This window comes from Festucalex cinctus, chromosome 17 (assembly GCF_051991245.1).
Source record: "Festucalex cinctus isolate MCC-2025b chromosome 17, RoL_Fcin_1.0, whole genome shotgun sequence".
In the NCBI taxonomy this organism is placed as follows: Eukaryota; Metazoa; Chordata; class Actinopteri; order Syngnathiformes; family Syngnathidae; genus Festucalex; species Festucalex cinctus.
This window is the reverse complement of record NC_135427.1, coordinates 5,593,517-5,620,374: the sequence shown is the minus strand read 5'-3', so window position 1 is coordinate 5,620,374 and position 26,858 is coordinate 5,593,517. Positions and strand designations below refer to the sequence as shown.

The 26,858-nt window shown below is 39.4% G+C and overlaps 2 protein-coding genes across 2 annotated transcripts in view; one reads left to right on the top strand and one right to left on the bottom strand.

Annotated features, from left to right (window-relative positions):
- LOC144004459 (uncharacterized) overlaps positions 1-26,858 on the top strand; it is a 63,083-nt gene that overhangs the window by 18,946 nt on the left and 17,279 nt on the right. The gene's annotated exons all lie outside the window — the stretch shown is intronic.
- On the bottom strand, positions 1,699-26,063 carry LOC144004451 (heparan sulfate glucosamine 3-O-sulfotransferase 6). The gene is made up of 2 exons (XM_077501610.1): positions 25,449-26,063; positions 1,699-3,024 (listed from the first exon to the last, which is right to left on the bottom strand). Exons 1-2 carry the CDS (start codon positions 25,880-25,882, stop codon positions 2,397-2,399), a joined length of 1,062 nt encoding a protein of 353 aa, XP_077357736.1. The 5' UTR covers positions 25,883-26,063; the 3' UTR covers positions 1,699-2,396.

Below are 26,858 nucleotides of genomic sequence, written 5' to 3'. Positions count from 1 at the left end.
GTTGTCCCCGAGATGTTGTTTGGGCCGTCGGCACGCATTCCGTGAACCGTGTGACTTTTTACAGGAAATACTTTTAAAAGCCTTTATTCACAGTGGAATAAAAAAAAAAAAAAAAAAAAAAAAATTACATGCAAGCAAACTCATACACAACTAGACTAAGTGCAATTTCTGGAGAAATTGCGTGGGAATGCTGAAAGCTGAATGCTAAGATTTGAATGCATGTGGAATGCTTACGAAGTAAATTGAGAGATAAATTATGAAATTCTAACCTCCTGGTTACTGGACAATACCAACTGTGCCTCCGAGCAGTATGAGACACCTGGTAATGATGATAAGTTGTATATAAGGAAGTGGGCGTGGAAAGTGATACTTAGAAAAAGTTCAATGACTGTCCCATTGAAAATGAATAAGGAAAAAGTTGATATTAAATGTTAAATTGTCCAAATACTGTAAGTAATGTGGAATCAGATGATATATACCCTGGGAGGTGTGAATTCTTTAAGCTAATTGAAATTTGAACAATGTAAATTAGAAGTATTATGTGGGAGTTGTTACGCGGCAAAAAAAAGTGTGGAGAATAAAAATCACAGTAGCATAATTACACATACTCCATTTAATTACACCTTTCATACAAAGTTAACCAATGAACCTGACAGAAACAGAAAGTGGACTAGACATTAGACCAGGTGAAACCAAGTCTAAATTGTGGCGCAATGCGATTTTGGTGGATTTGATCCAGGCCCAGGCAGACAGATTCAGACAGAGACGCCAGAGTGACTGTGAAAATATTAAAATCAAACATAAACATCAAACCGCTTGTGTGGTTTCGACCCCGAATCGTGTGTGCAGAAGATCAAGTGTTAAATAATATTTCACAAATGTATAATACAATGGTGACCTAAGCTTAAATCAAAGTGACAGCGAGACGTCGTCCATATAAGCGCAAACTCGCTACCTATAAACTAAACGGGCGCTTATTGATCCACACCGGTGGAGGTCCTGGTTCGGCTGAGGATGCAATCTCAATGCGTCAAGTGCGGACGGGTTGCCTATTCGTCTGCGAGGATAAAGATCACGTTTGTGTACGCGCGCAGCTCGCGCAACGCGACTCCATTAACCAGTTTGGGAGTATTGGTCTGCGCTTTATGATGAGCAGGCTCACAGGTCAAAAGGTCAAGGGAAAAGGGGGGAGAGAGGGTCGAAGATGTCAAAGGTCTCCAATCAGCTCGCTGAATTGATTGCTGAGACGTCAGAAAAGCGCTGCCAAGTGTTAAACTCAAATTTCGCGCCGCGCCGCTTCCTGCACACTTGTGCAAGATGCTGACCGACCTCTCATTTGATATGCAATATTTTGATTGGCTAGAGTCAAAGCAGACATGTTTATAAAGTAAACCAAGCTCCTGTAAGAGACACGAGAGAGAGATATACTCTCATTAGTAGCGTTTTTATTACGTCTACTGGCACTAAAGTGTGGCTGCAGATATCTTTCGAGAAAAAGAGTATGAATACATTTTTTGTCTCGTAATACGACAACTCTATAATTTCAAGTTTTGCCTCATGTAAGGAGTAAGTGAATGACGCTGACCCACTGCCAGTATAGTATGAACTATCATAGCGTCAACCAAGTTAAATAAGAATAGAATAATAATAGATAATATCGGACACATGCTGAATGAATAAAAAAAAACGCAAAACACATTTAATTATAAATTTTTAGTCAGAATTTCAGCAGAATTCCAAATACAAAAGTCTCAGGAAAACAATATCTTGTCATCTTATAAATTAGGATCTCTGAAATATACTGTACAGTTGAACGTGAGCATGGTTTGCAGATGTTCCGCAGGGAAATGCTTCCAATTAGAGACACTCCTGCAACATAAACAACACTTGGCAAAGTGCTCGCTTGCGCCACATCTTCCTGTGCTTTTTATCTTTTTGAAAGGACAGTACAGGAAATGGAATGGAAATGTCTTTTACTGTCAGAAAATTTCCAGGACTGACGTTACGGTCACGTTGTTGTCATCCATGTCGACAAAGTGGGTCTTATTCGTTACCCTTTTGATCTGGGGGGGGTTGAAGGTTGCTCCAGCATGGTGATGATCTGCGTGACCAGGAACTGTCAGATGCTCTGAACCATCCATTGATTGTACGGCCTACAATGAAGGGGAAAACTCATGAGTTTGGAGTTTAGGCTTTTGTGACACCAGTCCTGGAACTTTTCCGACACACCTCATACTATACCGTAATCTGTTCATAGCATTTACGCTAATCTGAAAACTGACCATTTTGTTGCATTTATAAAGCTAAAGAAATGATTGCAAGGCCTGTTTTGCACAGTAAAAACTTTGGTAATGCACATCGTCTCTCGCCACTCTCAACTTTCAAAAGCTTTGGTGTCAAGCTGTGTCGTCCCAGCCAAAGTTCTGACCCGTCATTTGATAGAATTTGAGGTTAAAAGGTCTGTAAAAGTCTCGGAGTCGGAGCAGGACGTCCGAGGGGATCTGCGGATGGGGCCTGCCCTTTGACTTCCCCAGGCAGCGTGGCCTGCTGCTCCCCTCTGGCTTCTTCAGGCACGGGAAGCCTTTGGTCTGGTTGAAGTAGAAGTGCTTGTCCGTCACCACGCGCTTCAGTCCCAGGAAATCCTGGACGCGACCCATCTCGCCGGCGGGGTCCGTCACCAGCCGCTCGCCGCTGACGAACAGGAAGCCGGAAAGCGGGAAGTAGCGCAGCCAGTTCTCCAGGTGCTTGGCGTAGATGCCGATGCGCACCGCGCTCCAGGAGGTGTCGATGAGGCCCGTGGTGGCGTTGCGGAAGGCCAGGTTCTTGAAGGACGGGAGCCCCGGGGACTTGGACACGGTCTGCGTGTAGTCGGAAACGGCGCGGGTCACCGGGTCCCGGACCACGACGATCAGCTTAGTGTGGCGGCTCATGGCGAAGACGCGGCGAGGGGCTTCCTTTGTGATAAAGTAACTGGGTGTCTTCTCCATGGTGATTTGACCATCCAGTGTACGGGGCATCAGATTCCTGTGAAGAGAGGGAAAAAATGCGATGAATAAGAACATTTCCATAAGCACGCATCCAAAATCTTAATCTCATTAGGTGAGACTCAAAACCTCAGATGTCTTCTAGGCTCCTTTATACCCCTTAAAATTCGGATGGTCTGTGGCGGGCAAACATAAAAAAAAATATATATATATATATATATATAAACTATGCCGATACTCTAAATGGTTCAGGAACAGCTTCAAACTTACTTTGAATGCAACTTTTTTTTTTAAAGCATTTTCGGCAACATTTCTCGTATGATAAGGGGTTAACTCATTCAAACCCTAAAACGTGTAAAAACGTTTTTAAACACTTTGTACTTCTCTCCCAAAAACGCGTTTACACATTTTTATGTTTTTTTGGGGGTTTTTTTTTAATGGAAGAACATACAGAGGGCTTATTAGCAGTTTCTGATATGAGGATGTGGCTTAAAGCAATGGCATTTATCAAAATAATAATAATAATAATAATGATAAAATGTCCAGCAGCTGGCAGCAGAGTATAAGAGATCAGCCAGGGCCATGTTGCAACAAGCTCTTTTTGTCAGTGTTTTCACCAGGAATGTGAATAATGATGAAAACTTAGCTATATTCTAATGCTAATTGCTACAAAACGGAAACAAGAAGATACTCTAATCTTTCTTTTGTTAGGTTCCACATTTTATCGCAATAGGACGCAATATTCTGTGGTCCTTGCAAAATCAGTCAAAATGCAGTAAAACCACCGTCAGCAAAGGGGGTTGCTTCAGTGAAAATGGCTGGGAATGAATGAGTTAATTGTTGTGCTTGGCTATTACTGCGTTTAATGTGTGATTATTCCTCCGACAATGATTGAGTGACCATATCAGCGCCAACTGTGAGGGGAGCCTGCACACGGCTACTGTAGGAAACCACAAGACGACTCATTTCCTTGCATCCTGCTCTTTAACAGACTCGCGTTAGTACCAAAATGGCTGTCAAACCGCTGCTTTTGTAGTATCACAGACTAGCATTTGAATTCCCGATGTTCCACTTTGTGGCTTAAAAGATGTTTGTTGTTGTCAGCTTTCTGACTTATGGCGAGTCAGGAGTCAATTAGTTTTGTTCTTTTAGAATAATTCCAGGGCCCACAGACGCGAGGTTGGATTCCCGCAGTCACCAAAAAAAAAAAAAAAAAAGTCTCCAGACACAGAGTGGGATTCATTAGGAAGTGACTGCCACTGATCTCCAAGATAACAGTTACAACCGCAGAACTGCCGTGCACACAAATCACACAAAAAAAAACTTCTAGTCAAATGCCCATGAGGTTCTACAATTTGGAATTATTTTTTTCAGGGGGAAAAAAAAAAAAGTGTCTCTGAAGTAGCACAAACGCTACATGATGTCAAGGAAAGTGTAAGCAACATGTGTTTTGCAGACCTTCCAGATGATGCACTGGCCCTAACTAGAGCTGCTAATAGATGAATGTGGGAAGAGAAATAACATTGCACAGTTGTCAGTTTCTTTTTAAACTTCTGTGAGGATTCAGAACATTAAATATTTCGCTTGTGAGGTGCCGCCAGGGAGTTTGGCATCACCACTTTGACACCACAAAACTCAAAACTGTTATTTTTCCGAATGCCCGTCAGTTTTGGTCCCTTAGAATTGCCACCATTTTTTCCTCCCCCCGCATTAATCACATTAAGTTTCACATCTGCCCCTAAAATCAAGTAGTCCCAGGTTTGAATCTTTTTTTTTTTTTTTAGATTGTTTTAAAAATGCCTCCCCCAGTTCATAAAACTTTTATTTCTTTCATATTCGCGCACTCAGCGGCTACTCGGTTTTTATTTAACGCTGCCAGAGAGGTGTTCATTTAACATTTGTTTATTTTGGGATGGTGAAGAATTGCGCCGCAAAATTCTGAGGTGCATTAGTAGTATTTCGGATGCTTTATTTAATGACATGCGAGGGACATAATATTAAAAAACATCACTCAGTGCAGTTCTACATCACAGCCTTGACTTTTATAGCTTGGGAACATACCTCCACCTTTTTTTTTGTTCTGGAAAGAGAGTGTAATAATTAGTCCCATGTGGCACATTATGGTAGATACCTACTGTTTTCCCGACAGTGTATAGCCGTCTACTACTTTAATTCGTCTCTGGCAACGGCATTATGTTTTTAAAAGCGTTTTTTTTTTCCTTTTATAAACTCATAAATTTGACTACGCAGGTGTTCCTGGGGTTGTGGCAAGTGAGTGTATTTTAGCAATGAATAATAGAAATAACTGGGCAAAAAGGGTGAACGCTTGTGAAGATTTGTGGTGCCTACGGTATCCGAGGTTATCCAAGGATAATCTCGCCGAGCGCCATGTGTTCTCATTAAATCTTCGCTATTGCTTTTGGCTCTCCGCGTATTATTGTTCCCGTCGGTTCTTGAGCATTCAAGGTTTCGGCGTGTTGACGTATTTCTTGATTCATCGCTCGTATAAGTTGACGACTCAAGTTGAGAGGACGTATTACCTTAACTCTTTTACTGCCACACGTTATTAAAAAAAAACAACCCCCAATGCCAGCGGATTTCAAGCATTTTAACTCATTTTTCGAAGCAAACAGAATATTCTGTCCTTTCGCTACATAAACAACATGGGTACCACATGAACGATCGCATTCCATTCTTTCATTAGAAAAAAAAAGTATGTTTCTACCTTATTCCGTTCTTTAGTAATCAGTATTTGAAAATGGGTCATTTGAGTGACATGGAACGAAAATTGAAAAGAAACGATACATTTTCTCCACAACAGTGACTTTGATACTAATATTTTTTTGTTTAGTGACGCTCCGTCAAATTCGGTTTAATGTTACAAAGGCTTTGATCAGTCACGTCAGTCTTGAAAACGTTCTCTATTTCATCAGATTGCGTCATGTTTCGTTGTAATTCGCAGCTCTAGTTAGGGCCCGAGCAGCTACCGCTGCCATCTGCTGGCCATAGTTCGTGGGTGTTTTTGATTTCACAACTCATTGACCCGGCTGCGCTGCACTTGGATGTTGCACTGACCGCTGATATATTCACCAAAAAAAAAAAAAGTAGATGACATCACTTAACGTTTATGGCGGCATACATCGTGATTTTACTAAACGTTATTAAACGTTTTTGGCAGTCAAAGAGTTAAAAAGGTGGGAACGGTGTGCCAAAGCGGATTGTATAAAACAAGGGAAATGGGAGGGGATGGACTTGTGAAAAACCTTATTGGGCTCATATATTTCATGCAGTGGTAAAAAAAAAAAAAAAAAGGAATGTCATAACCCCCATTGTGAGCAGCATCCTGCCAACTTTCCTCGTGCAAAGGCAGACAAAAGTGGGGGGATTTTTGGTACATCTTAGAGACATCTGACGGTAAGAGACATCTCAGTGGGGAGCAGCGCCAGGGATTCCAACTGAGAAAGATCTCGACGCTTATTTCAGCAAAGTCCCTCTCCCTCTGGAGCAAACATATTTAGATGGTTTGGCCTTTGCGGTTGGTTTCTAAGTGAAAGGCTTATAGCGCTCTGAGCTTTGATGGAGGGGGGGGCGCTCTCAGTTGTGCGATGTTACATTAGGGCGACACCAAACACGCGTCTTCGGCTTTTCGTAAGACACAAGACGAATTGTATTACATGGGTTGGAGCTAAACAAAATCAGACAGCAAAAGGAGAAAAGTTCAAAAATGTAAAAAAAACACCCGTTTCCAGAGCGCCTCCGTATAAGATGTATGAGGATGTATTTCAAGGAGCACTTGAGGCCAAAGTGTGAGCAGCGGCCTCTCACTCTGAGGCCACGTTAAGTGAAGCTGCGGTTCGCAGATTTATTTCAGGCACCTCGTGACGCGAGTGGCGATATAGAATCTGGATCCAAGTGACGGTTAACAACATTTTTTGGGAGGAAACTCCAACCGAGGAACCTCTGTCTATTTTTTCTTTCCCCCCCCCCCCCCCCCACTGCTGTAGTATATTCACTCGTTTAATTTAAGGTTGCCCCGTCTACTGGTACCTTTTGACACTTTTGTCGTTGGACCTCACCAACCACCCAAAACTTTGGAATTTGTACTTAGTAGGGCTGCACAATATATCGAAAAAATATCGATATCGCGATATTGGCCCTTGCAATATGCATATCGCAAAGGCGCGCAGTAAGTTTTATATGGAATTTTATGCTTTTTATATGAATTTGACCAGTCAGACGCTAACTAAAATGTGCATCGCCATTCAATAGTTGAAAATTATCGAGACATAATTACAATTAATTAACTAAGATTACATGAAGGTTGCTTATTTTTCCCTATGAAAAATGTTTTTCTTTCATTAGGTAATAAAAATGTAATTTCTTTAGGTACATGTTAAATATCGCAATAATATCGATATCGCTATGTTCAGCAAGTATATCACATATCGCATGTTTTTCCAATATCGTGCAGCCCTAGTACTTAATCTTACTGTACGTCGAATATGTTCCCTACATCACTTTTCATTTCACTCCCAAACACGTGTACACGTTTTTTGTTTTGTTTAGTTTTGTTGTTGTTGTTGTTGTTGTTGCTTTTATTTTGACACAAGAGCATAGTGAAAGCTTTGACATGCAGCTTGACATGAAGAGGTGGCTTCAAGCAATGGTAGTTATTAGGTTCCATGTTTCGAAAACGGCCAGGAGAGTGTGAGCAATTAGCCGAGGCTATGTTGCAAACATTTTAGCCTACTAACACATTTGAACGACATAGCCGAGGCAAAAAATTGGCTATTCCATACCTGATAAAGGACTGATGAACATGGATAATATAGAAGAGTGCTTGTTATGTACTGTACTGTTACGCTTTATTCAGGAGTAGAAAAATCCTCTGTGGGAACCGGAACCGATGGGAGCTGCTTATGTGTTGTAAACAGTTGCAGAACGGTCTCTTAGCAAACATCAAATGCTGCCTTGCTGGAAAGAAATCCTCGCGCAGTTCACTGACCTCAAGTAGATCTGAAAGCAACCACTGGCCTGCAATCACGAACGAAGCCCACACAGCGATTGAACATAAGAAGAATGTTGGGCCGCGGTGAGCAACAAAATACACGATGGAGAGCAAAGACAGACAGCGGCAGGAAGGGACGGACGGATAGCGACTCTTTTGATCTCGTAAAGATGTTTTGTTTGTTTTTTGTTTTTTTTAATGTTAGGAGGACCAAGTAAACCAATTTCCCCAAATGTCAGCGAACCAGGAAGTTAGCATATGGCTTTCAGTTACGATGCAGATTATCTGAGCATACGCACATGTTGTCCACACGCACCCGATCCGTGTGTGTGGTCTTGAGGTTTATTAGAGCCCATTTTTCCAGGGCAGCGGGCTAACAGGTTGCTATTTACGACTTGGATTATGAACACGTGTGAGTCAGCTACGCTGTTGTTGTGTTGCTAACAAGCAGCTACCCCAAATTCACACTGAAAGGAATCTCTTTGCCTGGTTTCCAAATTATAACGGATGAAATGGATTATCCCTTTTTTTTTTTTTTCATTATTTCCTATGGGGGGGGGAAGTGGCCAAAATCAGTGGTTCCACTTTATAGACCGAGTTTATTTACGACACTGGTTTTCTTGCCCGCCGTATTGGCATCATCAAGCGCACAAATTTTGATTGTGTTTGTACGCAACATGGGCACACAACCACACGCAACTCATCTGAACAGGCGGTCCACAGGATGGTTCCACATCTGGGAGCAATGAAGTTCAGACCCACACAATGTGCATATGTGTGTGAGAGCGAGCGAGAAGCTATTTGGGGGAGATGAAGGAAGCGTTTCTAACTTAGGAAGTTTTTCTCCGCTCCTGACGGTTCCGTGCCTTTTGAAAGCTGTGATCTGTGGCGACGCGGCCAAGGCCGGTGGCCAGATCCCCGGGACCATCTTTATCCCCTTCACCTAAAGAAAAATGGCCGCCTCTCCAGCCTGAATCTCAGAGTCAGATGGTAGCGATTCCGAGGGCCAAACCACAGGGTATAATCACTGAGGATCGTTTAATGCAAGTTGTCATCATGTGCACTTTTCGTTCTTTCACGCTCATACATGCATGCATGCCCCTTTTTCCTCTTCTCCTTCCTTCACTTTTACACAACCGATTCAGTTTTGAGGATCCCAGACGCCGTCCGTCAAAAAGTATGTTTCTACCTTATTCCGTTCTTTACTAATCACCATTTGAAAGTAGGTCAAATAGGAAAACGAGCTTTTTGTAAAAAAAAAAAAAAGATACATTTTCTCCACAACGGTGACTTTGACACTAAATTTTTTTTGTTTAGTGATGCTCTGTGAATTAGATTTAACGTGAAAAAGGAATTGATCATTCTCGTCATCATTGAAAATGTTTCATTTCATTAGATTCCAACATGTATCACTGTAATTCCATACACTGGCAGCATACGGAAAACAGAGACCATGCTGCCATCTGCTGGCCATAGTTAGTTGGTGTTTTTGATTCCACAACCCATTGACCAGGCAGCGCTGCACTTAGATGTTGCACTTCCCATTGATTAAAAAAATACATAAAATAGTTGACGTCATTTAACGTTTATGGCAGCATACCTCTTATTTTTACTAATCGTTATTAACTCTTTTACTGCCACACGTTATGAAAAAGAAAAAAACAACAACTCCACAGTGCCATTTCGCCAATTACGAGCATTCATGAGATTCCGTCACATTTCATTGTAATTCCATGCACCAGCAGCCCATTGAAAAGAGACACAATGCTGTCATCTGCTGGCCATAGTTGGGTGGTGTTTTTGATTCCACAACCCATTGACCAGGCAGTGCTGCACTTAGTCGGTGCTCTGTCCATTTAAGAAAAAAAACAAAAAAAACATAGATGACGTCATTTCACGTTTATGGCAACATACATTGTGATTTTACTAATCGTTATTAAACGTTTTTGGCAGTCAAAGAGTTAAGCTTGCGTTTGTTCACAGATGTGTAAAAGCTGCTCACTGGAGCGTGGAGGGAGACGTTTGTCATTACGGAGGGCAAATAAAAGGCCTGGAGGGCTGATTAGATGTCAGCAGAAACACGAAAATGAGGGTAGGCCTTGAACTGAAGAAGACTTGGCCGATTTTGATTCGATTCTCTTTTTTTTTTTTGAAGTTCTTCCCGAGGGAAATTTCAAAACAATATAATCCGCGTGTGGTACACGATTCCGCACACCTAATGTTACTACTGGCAGACGCTCCTGCGTAGTGAAAAGTATTTTTTGCCCGTGGAGGTTTTGCATCTCTGGGGTAGGTCGGTAAGGGAAAAGAGTGGAAAAATGTGTGGAGCTGAGGGGAAAAACTAGACGAGTACACGGCCTGGAAGCCACAAGTGAGAGAGCGGCTGGTCAGTCCAAGGTTCCGCCGAGAAACCACAACAAACCTGAACGAGGCAGGAAGTCACTTTGCTTTAATTCGTTTGATAACAGGCTGCAAACAACTTGGCGACTTATCTGCAGCAGTCGTGTAACTCGATTGGATAATGTGATTTTGTCGGTATGTTAACAAGAGAATGAAACGTTGACAGCAATGTCAAAACAAGTTCACATGACATGCAAAAGTATTCGCCGGCCAGTAGTTGGCGATGTCTTTCAGGAAAGAAACGCGACACTCAAGCAAGCCAAACTGCTCGTCTTGTGGCTCTTTTGAATTCCCTTTGTTAGGTGTATGTATAGGATTAAAATTAATGTAAGATGGATTCCTTTAATAATAAATACATATTTTTATTAATTTGTACTATGTTTAATGACACAAAAGTAGGTATAAACTTTATTTTACCATTTGTTTTACATTTGCAATAATTCAACTACTGTACATAACTGTTTATTTAATGAGTTAAATGTATTTAAAAAAATAATAATAATAAATACATGTTGCAAATATTACAGGATTTTTGCTTATGTAGATGCATTTAATTTTGTAATTGTTATTTTTTATTTATTTATAAATTATTTTTATATCTATTTTTATTTTCAAGTGAAAATAAAATGGATATAAAAAAATACAATTCGAAAATTATAGCCAATAAATAAATAAATATAAATAAATAAATTTTAATTTAATTTTTGAATTATTATTCATTTATTTATGAATTATTATTTTTATATCTATTTTTATTTTCACGTTTAGTCATTTAATTATGTATTTATTTATTTATTTAGTCATTTATTTATTTTTAATTTTTCATAGTATGCATGTTACCACTGATTTCTAATGCTCGCCTTATCAAACGGGAAAATCTGCCGCCGGGTTTTGGTCGGGCCCACATATGGCCCACTCGTCTGGCTTTATCTCCAAGCTACTCGGGGTCCCCACGGGGCCCCGCCCCTGCCCTCAGCGCGCTCTCCTAAAACGCAGGATGGAGGCGCTGAAGATGGGGCGGAGAGATGAGCAAATTACAGATCCTCGCTACTTCCTGACCCCGCTGATGTCATCGTGTCCTCGCCACAGTACCATAATTGGGTTGTTAAAATGGAAATGTGCGGTGTACTGTGATATCCCGGTGGAATATACACAAATAACATATTTCAGCCAATAAGAAGAAGAAGAAGTGATGGCATTTTTTTTTTTTTTTTTGAAACGGGTGTGGTTTTAAACCATGTCACTTTGGTCGCCAGTATTAGATTGATTATACTCGCGCACCCTTTACTTAATATGACCGCGTTTGTGTCACCAAAGCATAATCGTGTCTTCCAGTAAACATAATTAGCACATGTAGCACATGAGAGGATGAAATTTATCTTTGCACACGGGCAAGAGAAGACAAATACCCTAAAATAAAAGTGGCGTTGCAAATGAGCATACGCGCAGGAGAGACCGGTACGCATGCAAACTTTAATCGACTCCGTGTGAAATTGGCTGGCAACCCCCCCAAGGAGCCGGCCAATAAGAGCGCTCGATACTGTCTGATCCTGACGAGTCACTTCCGAGCAGTTTCCGCCCGCTGCTCCCTCTGGGTTTTTTTTTTTTTTCCACAGTTTCTTTGAAAGGAAATCACAGCCAGCTTGGGGGGACTGCAAACAGCTTTTCAGTCGATTGCTGTTAGTGTAGCACAGCGTCGTCTGTATACGCCACGTTTACAAAATGTTCTCCTCAGATACGGCAGCACAGTTTCAAGCCACTTTGTGCAAAAAAAATTAAAAAAAAATTCTTGAGACCAAGCGGGGTGGTGATTGCCATGGATGCCCACTGAAAAGTTTCCCACGGCAGTCACAGTGCAAATGAGAAATGGAGTTAAACCTGACAGTATGTAATAGGGCGTATCAAAACTTGGAGGCGGTCCTTAATGCATATGTAGTTTCCCGGCATCTCACGGTTCTTTGAAGTTGTGTGACGTTCTGATGCGTCTTTTCTTCCGTTTTGTCACGGTTCTCAGGCTAAATTATGCTTGCTGGTCTGGGTGGAGCCATGGAAAGTAATAGTTTTGGAATTTTCATTATTGTTAGTTTTTTATTTCATTTTGAGGTTTTTTTTTTATTTTAATTTACTTTTCAGAGAGGGCTTGTTGGTTTTAGTTTTTTTTAAATGCTTCATTTGAGTTTTTATTCATTTTAGAAGTATTTTTGTGTGCAAGAAAAATAAACATCATAGTAAATATTGTGCAATAAAGACGAAACAAAATTATTTTAAAACTGCTGTACGCAAAAAAGAATAATAATTTGGAATCGCTACTGCCACCTGTGGCCGAAACATGGAACTACACAGCCCCATGGCAGGAGGTGTTTGGTTGGTGCTGGATTTCACTTTGATGGACTGGATGTGCTTGTTTCTGTGGATCTCACTCTACCTCATCTATCCTTCCCTCCTTCCTCTCTTTAGTTTTTCCCCTGGTCTCTTGAGATCACTTTAATTTGTCGGAATTAAGAGGTTTCTGGGGTTGGCGTAAGATTCTGATTTTGTAACCATTGGGAAGGCAGGAAGTGTTTGGTCGGTGCTGGATTTTACTTTGATTTATCTTTCTTTTCTTTTTATCTTTTCTGACCTTTCCTCTGGCCTTCTGACTTCACGACTCCGGCGAGACTCTGAAGTATCCGGTTAAGGTGAAGGGTATCGGGATTTTTAATAGGTTTTTTGTGAATTAATGAGTATATAGGCACATACGGCCACACATACACGTAAAAAAAAAAAAAAAAGAGCAAGACTACCGACTGAACAATTCTGAGCTCTTTTTTTTTTTTTTTTTCTTCTTTTTTCAGGATATTGTGAACAAGTTGAGGTATTAATCTACCAATTATAAGATGTTTCAGTCATAAATGGTGAAATAAAACGGTGATTGTAAAGATATTTTTGGCCAAATTGTTACTTTTTTTTTTTTTTTTTGACACAAACAAGCTTCAAAGTTTTGAGAAAATGTGAGAAATGTGAGGGACCATATCAAATTGTAAAGAAAAAAAAACGTCAATTATGTTGACACGTTAGAACTGGAATCACTTTTTTTTTTGTTCCGCTGTTTTACTACATTTTCCTACAAATTTCACATTGACTTTGTTTTTTGTTTTTTTTTGGGAACTGAAGTTCAACGCTGACTGTTTCTGATTATTTCCCCATCTCTGTGTCTTGTTTCTGCGTGTCGTCAACGTTGAGCACAGGCGCTCTTCCCGGCATAATTCATCTCATTTCCCCTCAAGATGAGCGCCAGCATCGCTGACAGTTCGCTGATTCTTCGCTGCGTGTTTACGGCTGAGAGAGACGAGACGTGCTCAGGAAGAGTTTTCGCACCGACAGATGCAGAGGCGTGTTTTATAGCAAACGTTTTCATGGGACGCTAAGTGAAGTCAACACCCCAAGTTGTTGCTCAGGCTTGATCCCAACACTGTTACCACGTAATCAAAACTGGGAGGCTTGCATTCCATCGCCGCATAATTGAATTAAATTATAGACGGCATAATTGATGGATTTAAAACTCGTAATTAACATTTTCTGGCACGTTGTTTTTTCATGCTTTCTCTTTGCAAACGAACGTCAAATTAAAACCACCAGAAGTGACAATGAAGCCGTCGCACTTTCGTCGGTATTTAAGTCGTGCAATGTTGCAGATTGTGCGTGCAAAATGTAGTGTGACTCAAAAGCTGGTGAGGAATTTAAGCAATATTTTGCATAAAAAGGGGGAGAGAGCAGGAATGATATTTGGTTTTGTTTAGGTTTCATGTCAAGATGATGTTTTTCTTGCAAAGACCATGCATGCATATTGCAGCCATTTGGAGGAATTGTTTGCTTTGATATTTTGGGGCCAAGCACCACCTCTTGGTATCGCTGTCAAATTAATCACCTTTTTGTTTACAAAATTTGCAAGCATGTCTAACCTGGTGAAATTTTACATATTTTATGGGTCCCGAACATTACACTAAAATTGACTTAGTGGTGTCCCACTTTCACTTATCTACAGGAAATTGGGTGGACATATCTATTATAATAGGCCACAAAAAAAAAAAAAAGTCTCCAGAACCCATGTGCAAAATTGGACAGGAAGTCAGCCATTTTGAGGCAGCCATTTTGAGTTAATTCTAGGGCCTGTACTATTGACCAAATCCAATTAGGGAATTTGCCCAATTCATTCAATATCATTCAGATATGTCAAAAGTTATGGGGCCAAAAACGACCCCCCCTCTTAAAAAAAGAGAGTTGCACAGAGGGATAGAAAGCAATAATCCGGCAAAGACAAACACTTCTCAGAACGCTATTAAAGACAGTGAATCGATCTGATTGGTTGTCACTAAGTAAAGGATTAAGTATTGACATCACATAGGTCCTGACATCACATAACATCACATAGCGTTTTTCCAGTTGAAACCAGATGATGGTTACATCAGTTCAAAACAGACACTTGACCTCACGGTCATGAACCCAAACTTAACAGGTCTTACTCAAACTTAACTCGTAACTCAAACTTAACCCCAGACATGACAGAAGTCAGCCATTTTAGTTTCAAGCAACCATTTTAAGTGAATTCCAGGGCTCGTACTTTGAACAAATCCAATTAGAGAATTTGCCTAATAATGATCATTGAGATTTGTGATAAAAAAAAATGTTTTTTAAATGTGGCCGATCTATGGTAGCCCATAAGCGATTAAAAACATCAATCAAAAACACTAACATTAAAACTTTTCACGTCAATTAGAGGCACCACAAAATATCGCCCACGGGCTGCAAGTTGGCCAACCTTGCTCTAAAAATTAAATGTGACTTTTAATATTGCGTAAATGTGCCTTTTTTAAATCATCTAGCTTTGCAAAACTGGAGAGCCCGCTGTACAATAATAAAATCACCACAAATAGAACCCGATACGGTCATTTAGAAACGTTAGCGGTTAAGCTAAATGCATCGAAAGCTGTCAAGTTTGAGAAAAGTAGCGTCCTATCGTTCACACAACAAATATCACTGACGAATTAAAAACGCCAAGGACGGAAATAGAAGCAGCATGATTGAAAAGTCCGAGCTGGTCACAAACAAGACTGTAATTGTGACTCAATGCGGCTTCCCGGTGAGCTAACATGCTTCCCAGCAGCGCCAACCATCTGACTCCATTATTACTGACGGCAGGAAGAAAGGTCGTGTCAAAACGCTGACGATTGACGACGCGGCCTTTCTCCATCCTGGGGTGGAATCTATACATGTCACACGGCACTTTATCTTGTCACGCTTGATTATACCTTTGCAGTTTTTCCGCTGCTTCATTTGTATCATCGATGAGAGAAGAGCTGTATTTAAAAATCTGGCTTCCATTTTAATTGACAGTCCGAGAGGGGATAACTTAAAAACAAATGGACAAATGTCACATTTCATCTATTTCGAAAAGGAAATTTAGTGTGCGGTTCTTGATCGTAAGTCATATTAGGTGCTAGCATTAGCAACACAATAGCGCTTTTGAAAAGACATGATGGGAACTGTCATTGCGGTATTTGTTTAACGACGTGTTTATTTTGTGGTGATGGTGGCTATTATTTTACGCGTTTCAGCCTGACGAGAGGAGCGCGAGCTCTCAGTGTGATGCTGCGCAGCTCGAAAGCCGCCGCGCGCTCCAGTAACGATGACCGTATTGTTTGATTAATACCTCTGCAACGGCGTCAATCAAAACGGAGCGTTTGATACGCCGCCGCTACATTCTGCAGGTGTTCCTCATTTTTTTTGTAGCACTGATTGCTCCTGACGTGCGAAAAGTATTTCCTCGAAGCATTGATGCAGCTTAAAAAGCATTGCCCCCCCGTTCCATCTGCTGCACAAAGCCTTCTTTCTTGCAGCATAACGTATACATTATTCTTTTTTTTTCCACTTCAGAAAAGCTAAAAAAAAGAACGTGCACATGGAGGAATTCAACCAAAGATTCCCTCGCGATTGCTCGAAAATTCAGACAGGAAATAAAACCTGGGCATTCCTGGCTAAATAGCGCATCCCGCTCCCTGCTGAGTTACGCAACGTAGCTTCCTTAAAGAAATACGGGGGGGGCAGAAGATGAGTCGATAAGACAGACAGATTTAGAGACACTGACCTAACAAGAAAGAGAACTTGTCCAATGGCTTTAAATTTGCACACTTTGAGTGGCCTGAACAAGCCGATAAATCCGTTCGGGCAAACACCGCCGACCTTGAGGTGGAAATGTTAGCGGCGGAGAGGAGTAGCAGCATTTCTTCTGTAATGGTGTGATAAAGGTAAATGACATCTCTGTAATATAATGTTAATTTTATCCGCTCTTTTTAAATTTTGTTATGTGCTGGAGGTTGGATCCCAAAGCGTAGACACAAATAAGATTTTAACTATTTATTCGCTTCGAGAGGCGTGGGAACAAACTTGACTAGACAAGAAACAAAGAGAGTTGCACAGAGAGACAGAAAGCAATAATCCGGCAAAGACAAACACCTCAGGAGGCTTATATAGACCAGGAATCGATCTGAATGGTTGTGGCTAGACATGTGGGTAACAGGACTGACATGGAATTATCTGATTGGCTGTTCACCACGTAGGGATTAAAGATTCTGGACATCACATAGCCTAAAAACCAGATGAAACTAGATGCTAGTTACATCAGTTCAAAACAGACACTTGACCTCACGGTCAACTTAATAGGTCATGAACTCAAACTTAATCCTGGCCTGACCCCAGACATGACAAATTTAGTCTCCGTTTTAGTACAGTTTCAATCACGCTGGATAGTTTTTATCATAGTCAACCTAAGGCTGTTTTTATTTTGTCCATTTTTAGTCAACTATAAATCGAGCATTATAGTCTTTATTTTCGTCGAAGAAAACAATTGTATTGATTTAGTTTTTAGTCAACGAAAACTGTCAACATTTTAGTCTAGTTTTAGTCAGGACAATTATTTTACCCCTGTATGTTTTTCATCAGCAGATTATTTTGAACATTTTGGATCTAAAACTATTTCACATGAAATTTTCTCTGATCTTCTTGATTAAAACCAACTACACAGACAATACACAGTATATCAAAAAATGGCTACTATGTCTCCATGCTATGAGCTAGCAAGCATTAGTTAGCAGTCGGATTAACTCATTTGGTCCCAATAACGTGTAAATACGTTTTTTTTGTTTTGTTTTGTTTTTTAAGTGTCCCAAAGACGTATTTATACATTGTTTTTGTTTTTATACAGAAGGCTTTGATGCAGCCTCTCAACTGCAAAGAACGGTTGCAGAAATGGTAGTTATTACACAAATGGCCAGCAGGTGGCAGCAGAGCAAAAGAGATCAACCAGAGCCATGTAGAAAAAAAGCTAAAACACTTATAATTTTGAATAGATTTGTGAAAACTGATGAAACTTAGCTCTCTACTAATGCTAATTGCTGCAAAAGGAGAGGAGGCCAACAAACAAAACCTCCAAAAAACAAGAAAGTCAAAATTGGGGGGAACTTCAAGGCAAAAACGGGCAGCATGACGGGATGAAACTACAATGAATCGACACAGACAGACGGGAGACAAGAAACTAAATACGCACACTAATTGGCACAAAGCTGGCTGGAAGTGCAGGCAAACACAGGTGGATATGACAATGCTTGACAAGACTAGGGAGTAAATTTTAGCCCAGTTTTTTATTAAGTGAAGTAAATTTTCATCTCGTCTTCATTAGTCGACGAAAATACGTCCCGATTCCAAGCTTCAGGTAAGAACCGGTACATGTGAACTCGCACGCGAAACCTTCAGGAAACCGCAGAATCACTTCCAGTCGATGGCAAATCCAAGGCTTTTCCACATATAAGCGTTTGTTCTGAAACAATTTGCCAAATGCTTCCTTTAAGGATGTCCATGTGTTTGGGTTGGTTAGCAGCTGAGCAACGGGGGCCAAGGCGCTCTCATTTGGGGCTCAAAGTGGAGAGAAGCAACGTTTTAAGTGATACTTTCCAGCTCGCTTTCACATGATTTTTCTTGGCCTGGCGCGCCGCGAGTCTGCTTCAAATTGATACGGGAGTCGCCCGCGTACTTAGCGTGCGATTACGCTAAACGAAGAATAACACATCATATGGGGACGTCACGTGCGGTGAAACAAAGGATAGCGGTGCAACCAGTTGGAAGGTTTTGATTGAAAGGAGAAAGGATGGCAATGGAAGTAAAAGAAAGGTAACAAATCACATTGAAAGGACGAGATGGGGAAGGAACATAAGCAAAGGGAAGTAAAAAAAAAGGGACAACGAAAGTGTCTATGCCACTTGTCTCATTAGGGTTGTGATTTTGGGCGAAAAGGAGGTACAACTCTGCACTAACGATGGAACGATAACGCCGATATCGCGATATTGTGATGTTCAAATTGCCACGATATTGTCGCCGTTATGTCACGATATTAAAAGCAGCATAGCTGTTGAGAAAGACCAGGTCGTTGTCCATTTGTGCAGTTCTAGCACCCTCTGGTGGTTGGTTTATGAGTGCAGTTTAATTTTAATTAGACATGTTTCGGCCACCTACGTTTAAAATCCACGCGAATTGCCAGATGAAGGGGAGTGTAACAGAGGTCTAAATTCCTCCACAAATTGAACTCGATTCACAATCTGCATGCATTAGCAAGGGCTGGGCGATAAATCGAATTAATTCGATTAATTTGTCCATTTAATGCTGATTATTATAAGCTGTTGATCTTGAAGTTATGTTATATACAAATGTTATTGTGAGTTGAATTGTATTTTTGCACAAGTGGTAGAATACTGGATGTGTGGTTTACAATACCTGTTTACAATTGTTAGAACTACTTGCTTGGCATTTAAGTTGTGAAAAAGCTATGAGTAGCCATTTTTTTTGCACAAGCTATGTATGTGACATTTAAGTTGACCAAAAGCTATGAATAGATTTTTTTGCACAATGTATGTGGCATTTAAGTTGAGCAAAAACTATAAGTAGTTTATTGCACAAGCTATGTGGCATTTAAGTTGAGCAAAAGCTATGAGTAGCTTTTTTTGCACAAGCTATGTGGCATTTAAGTTGTGCAAATGCTATAAGTGTTGTTTTTGTTGTTGTTGCATAAGCTATGCATGGCATAGACATAAGACACACCAAAACTGCATCAGTATAAATACAAATGGCATTATTGTGCAGCACAAGGTGAAGGGTCGGCGGAGGGGTGCGACTGATGCTCCAAAAGGTCTTGTTTGACCGCGGCCAAGGGGGGGGGGGGGGCAAATCCCTGTCATCCCCCACGCATGTCCCTGAGCTGTCCGTGTTAATGCCTGACCTGTCATTGCGCGGGTCCAATTCGCGCAGCGTTGACGCGTGCTGTCAGCGGATTAGAAAGCGAGCTGAAGCGCCCCCTTTTCGTCACGAGAGCGAGGGGACAAATAATGAGCTGAATGAAAAGGGTACGAGGGACGACGTAAAAAGAACATTGAAAGGTCTTGTTGCATTTAACCCTTTCGACGGCTTTCTAGGGATTAGTCACGATAATAAAACCTTACCCGTCATTTGCAAGTGTTTCATCTTGAGTGGCTGTAAAACGGTAGACACAAACATTAAAACGACAAATTAAAGGTTCAAATCGATATGTGTGATAGACAGCCGGTGTGATGAGGCGCAGACTATCGCAATGGCAATTTTGCAGCGAAAACTTCCTCTGACCCTCCCCGTTTGCGGCAATCTGGCACGGCGAAGAGACAGGATTTACGATGTCGACGACTTTACCATAAATCTGACGTGTGGTCGTCTCTAAATTTTCTTAGCTGCGCGTCTGGCACAAAATTTAAGAGGGAAATTTACAACATTACATGAGAGTTCTAGTCCCGTGGCACGTAGACAGTTTGAGAGCATATTCAGTCGATTAGCTCAACTTGTGATTACTGAAACAATAAGCAGCTTTTGTAAAGTTGCATTCGAACCAAGTGTAGAAAGAATCACTTTAATTTGAGGTCACAACCTCTAACTTAGATCACTGGCTACTTTTATATCAGAGGGCATTATTATATATACATTATACCAACCAATGGCCATAAAGCTAATTTTAAATGGGCCATTGTCATGTGACAAAATAATACAACGACTAGCAGGAAATCGCCATGGCGACCAATATTCCCCCGGGGCATCCTACAGTTGTTTCATACTGTGTGTACGCAAAACCTCTGTATGGTGTAAATTGAGTATCAGGTTTCAATCATAAATTGAGCTGTTTGCGAATGATATCGAATCTATAATGCCATAACTTCGCTATCTAGCTAGCTAGGGAGATAGAAAGCCACACTGATCTGAATAACCGATACAGATTAGACATGTACAGCTCGTAGGCAGTTAGTATAGGAGCGGGTTGGTCACTAATTTTTAACAAGTAAAAAAAAAAAAAATAATAATAACAATTAACAAGTGGACGGTATGTGCTGCTTTGAAGCTATCAAGCTAGCTATCAAGCTAGCTATTAAGCTAGCTTGATACAGTAGCTAGCTGGCTAGGTAGCTAGATGGATAGCTAGCTAGATATACAGCTATCTTGCTAGCTTGCTCGCTAGCCATTGATCCATCCATCCATCCATAAGTTGTATTAATTACATTTAGCAGTATAAAATTTATTATGGATAAATGTTTTGATCTTATAGGTTATGGCTAACACTAAAATAAAGTTAAATTAACAACTAATTATCATGACAGACTTTTTTATTTATCTACTTTAAATGTAATTAACTTACTAAACACTGACTTGCTTTCGTAAAATAGCCAACCCTTTTGCGTTTCTACATCTATTGTCAGATACAATAAGGTAAGTTGTAAAAATATCATTTATTCAAACATATTCCGAAAACAAGGGAGCCGAGGATAACCTTCATGTGCAAACCACCTACTCAATTAAAAGCAGTGAGAGTCCATTTACGAGTCCACAAATGAACCACTCACACTATTCAATGCTCTCAATAGACGAGCAGCGACGTGAAAACCAACCTCCTCCTTTTTTATTGCACCACTGTTCTGAAAAGTGCTAACAACCAAACAAACCAACCCTTGTGCACACACACGCTTTCATTTACTGTTCCATCTGAGCCTCACCCTGACCTGATCATTACACGGTGGTATTGATCCTCCCTCACATCTTGTTTCTTTATTACATGCGAATAATGTCCAAGCCCCATTCTCCATTTAACCATTAAAAAAAAAATAATAATAATAATAATTCAAGTCAGTCATTATGTTTGCATGTCCCTTCGGAATCAAAGCATCATTGCTATTACTCATTTCACACCAAGTTGACTGAAGAGCATCAGCACTTCGCCTCCCTCCTGTGTGATCACACGAGCCTTGGTGATGAAGGCCACGCCCCCCCCCGGGGGACCGACACGGACACTTTGGGAAGCGGCGTGTCGGCTCAATAAACAGCAATTTATTGGCAGGGGACTGAATACGCCGCCATCGTCGCCAGCGCTTATTGTCATATCGCTGACAGGCGTTGAGCGTGATGCTGCTCAAAAACATGATTACGTATTATTAGCTCTTTGACTGCCAAACGTTAATCCCCAAAAAAAAAAAACAACAACGGTGCCAGCCGATTTGCAGCATTTTCACTCATCTTTCAAAGCAAACAGAATATTGTGCGGTACGACGACATAAAAGATATTAATTGTACGTGGGAAAATGATGAAATTATCACGTTAATTATAGACAACATATCTTCTTACTGCTGAAAATGGCTAAATGAGTCAAGTATCGCTTTAAGAAACTCGAAATACACAAAAAATATTTCCAGCTTGAAAACGCAAATTGAAGTTTCTTCCACTTTCCATAATATAGTTATTTGTTGAGTGCCTTTAGTGAGTACTGTGCTTAAGAATATGTTAAAAAGTGTCCTCCTGTATTTTATTATTTATTAATTTATTAAATATTAGTTTTGTTGCATGCACAATACATGTATTGTATGTGCTGTTTATTTACTGTAAGTCCTGTCAATTCTTTCTCACTGCTGCAGCCTGGAGGGAGTATAGTGCAAATGCATTTGTTTGGAAAGATGCAACTCAAGTACTATATGTAGTCATGTTTTGCGATATTTGAAAAACAACTGTAGTCTGATTACTTGACTGGAAAAAATAATGTGTTAGATTAGTTGTTACTGGGGAAAAAGTGCACTATTTACATTTAAGGCTTGCTACTTCACATATGGAAATGACATCAGGAAAATGGGTCGAGTTAGTCCCGAAGGTAAGAGCTACACTTGGGATAAATTATTGGTCACCAAGGTACATTTTCCATGCTCAAATATGCAAGTATTTCACAATAGTGCAGTAGTAGTATTTTTACAGCAGTGCTTTTTTTATGGCCCAGTGACAAGATATTGCATCACTAAAGGTACAATGATTTACACTACCTAGCCAATTTTTGGCAACCGGTCAAGCAAAACGCAACAACTGGGTTTTGCGACATTTGCATGTGCAGTTATACTCTACGGAAGCGTATTGCATTCACTTGAAAAAAAATATAACTTTTTTTTTTTGGGCGCTTTGTTTTTTTTTTTAGTAATATTTTTTCTGTTTTTCTGAATATTTTTTTTGTATTTTACTGAATATTTTATCTGTCATAAAAAAAAAAAAAATTCTGAAAAACAGAAAAAAAAAATTACTCTGAAAAACGGGGGGAAAATTATTCCCCCCCAAAAAAACAGAGCACCAACTTCTGTTTTTCAGAGTATTTTTTTTTGCACCCCTGAACGCCAAATGACTTGGTGCAGACCTGTATATATGTCTGGATAGCCGATAGCCATTACATGCTAGTGCAAGCCGTTGAAGTCATAGGGCGGCCATCTTGTTACTCCCACGTCGCGAGCAGACTACTGTATAAACTATACGCTATACGTACAGATGAGACATATACAGCTCGTAGGCACTTAGTATAAGGCCGGAGGTGGGGTGGGGGGGGTTTGGGGTCACTAAGATGGCCGCCCTGTGACTTCAACGGCTTGCACTGGCGTGTATGGGCTTTCGGCTATCCAGTCATAAATACAGGTCAGTGGTCTGAAACGAGTCACTTGGAGGTCTCTAAAATTACTCTGGGAAAAAAAAAAAAAAGTTGGTGCTCTGTTTTTCTGAATAATGTTTTTTCTGTTTTTTTTTTAATATATTTTTTTCCAGTTTTTTTTAATAATGTTTCCCCCCCCTGTTTTTCGAAGTAATATTTTTTTTTCCTGTTTTTCGGAATATTTGTTTTGTTTTTTAGAATAATTTTCTTTTATGACAGAAAAAAAAATTCAGAAAAACAAAAATAATAAAAAAAAAAAAATATTACTCAATAAAACAAAGCTCCCAAAAACATGAGTCAGAAAAACAGATTTTTTTTTCCTTTTTTTAAAATGCTGTTTTCCCCCCTGTTTTTCGAAGTAATATTTTTTTTCCTGTTTTTCGGAATTTTTTTTTTTTTTAATAATTTTCTTTTATGACAGAAAAAAAATATTCAGAAAAACAAAAATAATAATAAAAAACAAAATTACTCAATAAAACAAAGCTCCCAAAAACATGAGTCAGAAAAACAGATTTTTTTTTTCCATTTTTTTTTAAGAATGTTTTGCCCCCCTGTTTTTCGAAGTAATATTTTTTTTTCCTGTTTTTCGGAATATTTTTTTTGTTTTTTAGAATAATTTTCTTTTATGACAGAAAAACAATAATAATAATAATAATAATAATAAAAACAAAATTACTCAATAAAACAAAGCTCCCAAAAACATGAGTCAGAAAAAGATTTTTTTTTCTTTTTTTTAAGAATGTTTTCCCCCCTGTTTTTCGAAGTAATATTTTTTTTTCCTGTTTTTCGGAATATTTTTTTTGTTTTTTAGAATAATTTTCTTTTATGACATAAAAACAATAATAATAATAATAATAATAATAATAATAATAAAAACAAAATTACTCATTAAAACAAAGCTCCCAAAAACATGAGTCAGAAAAACAGATTTTTTTTCTTCTTTTTTTTAAAGAATGTTTGGCCCCCCTGTTTTTCGAAGTAATATTTTTTTTCCTGTTTTTCGGAATATTTTTTTTGTTTTTTAGAATAATTTTCTTTTATGACAGAAAAACAACAATAATAATAATAACAATAATAATAAAAACAAAATTACTCAATAAAACAAAGCTCCCAAAAACATGAGTCAGAAAAAGATTTTTTTTCCTTTTTTTTTTTTTTAAATGTTTTCCCCCCTGTTTTTCGAAGTAATATTTTTTTCCTGTTTTTCGGAATATTTTTTTTGTTTTTTAGAATAATTTTCTTTTATGACATAAAAAAATATTCAGAAAAACAAAAATAATAATAATAAAAAACAAAATTACTCAATAAAACAAAGCTCCCAAAAACATGAGTCAGAAAAACAGAATTTTTTTTTTTCATTTTTTTTAAGAATGTTTTGCCCCCCTGTTTTTCGAAGTAATATTTTTTTTCCTGTTTTTCGGAATATTTTTTTTGTTTTTTAGAATAATTTTCTTTTATGACAGAAAAACAACAATAATAATAATAATAATAAAAACAAAATTACTCAATAAAACAAAGCTCCCAAAAACATGAGTCAGAAAAAGATTTTTTTTCTTTTCTTTTTTTTAAGAATGTTTTCCCCCCTGTTTTTCGAAGTAATATTTTTTTTCCTGTTTTTCGGAATATTTTTTTTGTTTTTTGGAATAATTTTCTTTTATGACATAAAAAAATATTCAGAAAAACAAAAATAATAATAATAAAAAACAAAATTACTCATAAAACAAAGCTCCCAAAAACATGAGTCAGAAAAAAACAGATTTTTTTTTTTCATTTTTTAAAAATAATGCCCCCCCCCCCTGTTTTTCAAAGTAATAATATTTTTTCCTGTTTTTCGGAATTTTTTTTTTTTTCAGTTTTTGGAATATTATTTTTTATGACAGAAAAAAAATATTCAGAAAAACAAAAATAATAATGACAAAATTACTCAATAAAAAAAGCTCCCAAAAACATTAGTCATAAAAACAGAATTTTTTTTTTTATGCCGTTCATAGTCCCATCAGATCTTACCTGTACCAGTCCAGCCCTTTCTCATAGAAGCGGTCAAAGAAGTGAGGCTCGGCTCCGACCGCCCTCACGTCCGGATGGATGCGCAAGAACTCCAGCAGAGCCCTCGTCCCCCCTTTCTTCACCCCGATAATGATGGCCTGAGGAAACTTTTTGCCCCCGAAGTTATTCGCGACGGAGATGTTGTTGTTCATCGTGCCCCGCGCGAACGACGCACCGGCGTGCTCGGGCGACGTCACTTGCGCGTCCTTTTGGACATCGCTGTCCCGGTGGCGAGTCTGGTGGTCGTAAACGGGTCTGGGCGAGGACTCGCAGAATCCGTTCAGGCAGTAAAAGAGGTAAACGAAGAGGACGATCATGGTCAGGAAGACTGACAGCTTGGACTGCACCTTGAGGTGTCCGAAGTTGAACGCAGCTCTCCATTTACTACATCCCATGAGTCTTCATAGTTATGGTTTGTTTTTTTAAAAGGCACGTTGCGGAAGACGAGAGAAGGGAAAAACATCGCCTCGGAACGGGGGCGGGTGGTGCCAAAAAAGTGGCGTCGAAACGCGTCCCATTCTCTTCCTCGTCGTTCTCACGGTGGAGGATCCGGAGCGTCCGCCACCAATTCTCCTGTGTTGCTTTTTGCGTCTCTGTGGGGAAACGTTCATCAGAGCATCCCGAGCGGCTGCCATTTCCACGCCCTCGCCATCAAAAAAAGGCACGCCCCCTTCCGTCGTCAGTCGCCAAAATAATTAGCAGACGCCTCCTCAACATGCCCCTGAAAGTCATTTAACGCAAATGTTGTAAAATGGCCACCATGATACACGTGAACCTTTTTCACTCCTGACAAACTGCGACAGACAGGTGCCGGCAGTTTTAGCTTAGCTTTCTCTTTTCCGTAAACTGTCACGGAAACTCAAAAAGTGGTGTAATTTGGAAAGAGGAAGCTCCAAAATCCAAACGAAAAGAAAAGTTCAAATCATTCTCATGCATGATTTTTAATCATTTTAAAAGAAATCACATTTAACAATATATATATATATTTTTTTTAATATTATAACAATGAAATGAAAATCCAAAGTTCAATCCATTATTTTCAGATTTTTCCGGGTCAATTTGACCCGCAACAGGATGGACAAAAGACAAAAGTAGCGTTCTACCATCATCTCGTGACATCTATCAGCACTTCTAAACTTTTTAAAAAACCTCCTGTTGTGTTTGTTTCTTAACAACAGTGTTTAGTGTGACTCGCTTTGTTTAATAATAATAATGTGTGTGTGTGTGTGTGTTTTTTTGTTTTTGTTTTTTGTTTTTTAATTATCCAATTGGGGGTCTCTCGGACTTTGAAGAAGAATATCAAATTAAACTGCAGAACCGCGGCTACGAGAACATCGAAGCCATTTTTACATGCCCCAAATACAGCTCAAA

Coding starts and splice junctions, on each gene's coding strand:
- LOC144004451 (XM_077501610.1), bottom strand. CDS start 25,882: ATGGGATGTAGTAAATGGAGAGCTGCGTTCAACTTCGGACACCTCAAG. Junction 3,025..25,448: donor AAAGGGCTGGACTGGTACAG/GTAAGATCTGAT, acceptor CTCTCTTCACAG/GAATCTGATGCCCCGTACAC.